The sequence below is a fragment of the Austrofundulus limnaeus genome, unplaced genomic scaffold (assembly GCF_001266775.1).
Source record: "Austrofundulus limnaeus strain Quisiro unplaced genomic scaffold, Austrofundulus_limnaeus-1.0 Scaffold70, whole genome shotgun sequence".
Classification (NCBI taxonomy): Eukaryota; Metazoa; Chordata; class Actinopteri; order Cyprinodontiformes; family Rivulidae; genus Austrofundulus; species Austrofundulus limnaeus.
Genome location: NW_013952472.1, coordinates 518075 through 522777, shown reverse-complemented (window position 1 = coordinate 522777; position 4703 = coordinate 518075). Strand labels below are relative to the sequence as shown.

At 37.5% G+C, this 4703-nt stretch overlaps 1 protein-coding gene across 1 annotated transcript in view; it reads left to right on the top strand.

Annotated features, from left to right (window-relative positions):
* ogfr (opioid growth factor receptor) overlaps positions 1-3172 on the top strand; it is a 13158-nt gene extending 9986 nt beyond the window's left edge. The window contains exons 6-7 of the mRNA XM_014010541.1: positions 190-338; positions 424-3172. Of these exons, the coding sequence (XP_013865995.1) occupies positions 190-338; positions 424-1429 (1155 nt within the window). The 3' untranslated portion in view covers positions 1430-3172. The remainder of the gene's footprint in view (positions 1-189; positions 339-423) is intronic.
* Positions 3173-4703: the final 1531 nt, after the last annotated feature.

The window sequence follows — 4703 nt, the reverse complement described above, 5'->3', positions numbered from 1 at the left end:
TCCAGTGCACTCACATCAAAATAACTTATAGATTTGTTGTTAGAATAATCGATTAATCGAAAAAATAATCGTTAGATTAATCGATTAGAAAATAATCGTTTGGTACAGCACTAATATTTACATGTTAATATTGTTTTGTAGTATCATGACTAATACTATTATTTTATTCTTACTTTATATGCTTACCAGGCCTTCAAGAAGAATGAAGATGCCAAAAGAAGACTAGTAGAATCTTATGAACTCATGTTGGGCTTTTATGGCATTCGTTTGGTCAACAAAGAGACGGGCGAAGTGAAACGTGCAGAAAACTGGAAAGATCGCTTTGGAAACTTAGAAAGGTGAAATGAGTTATACTTTTCAAAGATATATGTTCCACAGAGTTACATTGTGTAATTACTGCATGAACTGTCTGATCTCTTGCAGAAATATGCACAACAACCTGAGGATCACTCGCATCCTGAAAAGCCTCGGGGAGCTGGGCTTTGAGCACTATCAAGCCCCGCTTGTGCGCTTCTTCCTGGAGGAGACTCTGGTCAAGAAGAACCTCAGCAGTGTGAAGCGCAGTGTGCTCGACTACTTCCTGTTTGCCGTGCTGGACAAGCAAAAACGTCAGGAGCTCGTGAAATTTGCGTACCTTCACTTTGAGCCGAAGGACAAGTTTGTGTGGTGTCCAAGAAAGGTTCAGAAACAGTTCAGAAAGGCAGAGAAAAGCAAAGACGGAGATGCAGCTCTGCCGCAGAAGGAGGAAGGACCGGATAATAATTCCAAGCCTCAGAAAGGAAACGATAAAAATAAAGACAAAAGCAAACAGCCGGAGGAGTCTGCCAAACCACAAGCCGAAGATGAGACAGTCAGAAATGGTAATGTGGAGGCGGAATCTAATGATGAAATTGTGAGGAATGGAAATGACTCTCCAGATGATGATCAAGAAATGGATCAGTCGCCCGGTCCCGACACGGTGACTGCACAGCCTGAGCCCGACGCAAACAGTGAGCAGAAACCGACCAATAACCCGACAGACACCATTCAGGACACTGAGGTTATGCAGACCGACTGCGACATAAAAACTGAAAACCAGCCAAAAAAGAAGAGGGAAGATGATGAGGTGCTGCCAAATAGTGACCCTGCCAGTGAGCAGGTGGAAGAAGAAGCTGCTGCGGATAAATCCACGAGTCAAACAAGCCCATCTGTGCACACTCCCCTCAAGACTTCAAAACACTCACCCTCTCCATCTTCTGAAAGGGAGGGCAAAATCCCAAGGACTGATTTTAATCAGCGGCAGGACAAAGACGAAGCATCACATGAAACAGTTTCTGTGGTGAACGGGACGGAAAACGACAAAAGTGTAAATGAACAGAACAATGGGACGGAGTCGGAGGACGTCGACATGGAGGCGTTGAGCTCAGACCAAAACGAGACAAGTTCCTGAATAAACAGTGACGGGTGAAAATACCTACGAGCTGTATGGTGTAATATAAGGACAGAATATGACTTTAAAAGATTTCCCGGGCCTTATTTCTATTCTATTTGATGTTAAGATATGGATTTGTTTTTCCCACTTGAAAGCTTATGAAATAATTTGTCCACCAAATATTGGACTGAAAGTGGTTCAGTTTGGTTCTCAGTATTACGTAGTTGTTTTCCCCCCAAAACAAATCTAACAGAAGCAGCAAGAAGTTAGTCACATTAGAACAATGCATTCGGCTTGATTTTTAGTAACGCTTTTCAAAGTGAAGCTTTTTTTAAAAGCTGTTTGCTTTTAATACATATAATTAACAAGTTTTTAGAAGACATTAGAAGACATCTCAATTAACTTCATTAATTTCTTCTATTGCTTTGTATACCGCCACAACAAAGGTGCTGTTTATAACTGGTTTTCTGACTTGTTTAAAAGTTACCTCGGCCTTGACATCTTTAAACTTTGGTCTCCAAAAATAGTCTAAGCTTCAAAAAGTTAAACATTAGGTGTTTGAAAATGACTGAGCATGACATGCTGAATAAACTCCTTGATGCTGTTCTACTTGGTGCCTCTATCATCATTGTGAGGCTGTAGGGGTGGTAATTAGTGGGTTGCTTATTCCCCTCTCAAGATCTGGCAGCACCGCTGCCATGTTGTATTTCTGGGACCAGATTCTATACAATATTTAGTGTTTTAAATCCCACCTACTCCCCATCGCACAATCTGAATGAAATCAAAATTTAAATGCTGTACTTGCACCATCATTTGGGGTCACTGTAGAGTTGGGCAATATTAACTTAAAAATGAACCACAATTAATTGTGGCATTTAGCCGATATCGATTAACAGATGATTATTGCACTTGCTTGTGGCTGACGTTGTGGCCTTGGTTCATGTTTCGGTTTTTCTCGTACTCCGAAAAAGAAGTTCATTTTAGCAGTAGCAGGATGTCACTTAAGTATACAGGTTAGTTTTTTATTTGATTTTAAGGTTGTTGAGCTAAACTTGCTGCTGGTTTTGGTGTTTTGACTGGATTTGTAGGCAGAAGGTAACAATGCAAATTATTACCTGAATAATAAGTTACTCTAGTAATCAAGACTGAAAGGAAAACATGAAGCGCGATTACAGATGCATATCAGGTAACTGTAGGACCCCACATTTGAGATTAATTTTTCTTTTTGCACTGAGAAAAATTGTAAAAAAAAAAATTTAAATATAAACTTTAGTTCTCAATATGATCTGATTTTGTGTTGATGAAATGTTCTGTACTGGTTTGTGTTCCTCTTTGATTCTGCTGTTTTGGTTGAAAATTTGGCCGAATGTTATTTAAGTTCCCAACAATGCTGCTCAGTCTGAAACCTGTCCAAATGTAAATTTGGGAAGTTAGACTGAACAACTGAACGCTTTGCCAAAAAAAAATCTTAAAAATGTGAAGAGACTGTTTGATTGTACAATGTGCTTGGCAGAAATGAAAATGCTTTGGCTGTTATTTAGTTCTACTGTATGTTCATTTGAAAGTGGTGCGTTCCATGAAAATCTACAAACCAGGGTGATAATTTAATTATTATTATTATTTTTTTTGCACTCGATTTTTGCCAATATTTGTTTAAGTTGCTGTATTAAACCTGATGAAACTGATAACTTTCTACATAACTATTTACTAGTTCCACACCTGGCTGTTACCAGAGCAGAATAAAGTCTTACTATTTTCTGATTGTTTTATGAAAGTGGTCCTTGTTTAGCCAAACCAAGTCTAAGTGTAGTTTATTGGAAAGTAATCTGCCATTTTTTTAAGTCTCGTGTTCTTCCTGCTAGAATTCATGAGACTGACAGGAACTGTGGTGAATATTTAACTGTATATAAAGCCTTAGTGAAATAACTCGAAGCAGAGATAAATAATCTAAATTATAAAAAAATTATTAAAGCATATTGTTGAGTCCAAGAGCAGGGGTGAAGTTGACACAGGCTTGAATTAGGATTTGAAATTATGTTTTGGTAGTTTAATATTTGCATTTTTTCCCCCTAATCTGTTCAAATACTACAGTATTTGGTGGGTATTGAGTATAAAACAGATTTGACTACCAAAAGGCAGATCATCAGCTAAAATGGCACAAAACTATTACATTTAGACAGAAAGTTCACTTTCTTTGACTTTTAAAACCCTCGATCAGAAAAAAATAAGTTTCACAGTTATATGAAGTGAATGTGGATTTGCAATTATCTTTCTATACTGCTGCAAAAAGTGTGTCATGTTGAAGTATCTACTGTAGAAGGATCTTGTTGCTCCAAGGCCTGATTACACTGAAGTCATAGATTTTAGTTTAGCTTACCTTTTTATCAAGGATAACTGAAATCTTGTTTATTACAGCGGCGCTTTGAAAGTAACTGATGAGACTAAAAGCTAAAAGTATGATCAGTTTTTTTTTTCTTCAGTTTTGGTTGAAAATTACAAACCTGCAAACAGATACATTTATTTACTTTTATTTAGACAGGAGATAGTCTCATTTCTAAACGAGACATAAGAATAAAGAGATAAACCTGCAGAAATAGAGGTCATGGTGTAGCTACTCAACGTGCTACGTTAAGGGAAATGTGGGTTCTAAAGCTTTGAAATTCACCTCCCTGATTTTTCCATTTCGTTTTGTTTTTTTTCTAAGCAGAAAAGAAAGAGCATCTTTAAATTAAATTCAAATTGCAGCCATGTTGCTTTAAAGCAAGGGCACCCAAACCTTTTTCCCTTGAGGGCTTAAATGAAAATCAATTTGAGGGCTGCGGGCCAAATACAATAAAATAATACAGGAAATGCAAACACTTTTTAAATAACTTTCTTTTGTTATTTATGATTGGGCAAACAGTCAGTGAAGTGGCCCATGTATTGTTTTTGTTTGTTTTGTTTTTACCTGTGCAGTTGAAGAAAGAGGTACACTCGGGCAGCAAAGGCTCATGGGACATTTCGTTGATAAAATACAAGTATCTGTGGTCTTATAAAGTGTACTAATCTACATGTCTCTTGTAGTTACCTATATTTCATGTTTAATCTTAATATAATTCAAAGATAAAGTAAACACCATGAGTAAAGACTATCTGCACTACAGCCCCTTGTCCAGTCATTGAGCTGAATGGAAACAGTGTTTCTACATAGAATGATAGATTACTGGGGCAACTGCTGGTGGGCCAATTCAAATGGCTTGGTGGGCCAACTTTGGCCCACTTTAAGCACCTCTGCTTAGAAGGTTTTTTTTTTA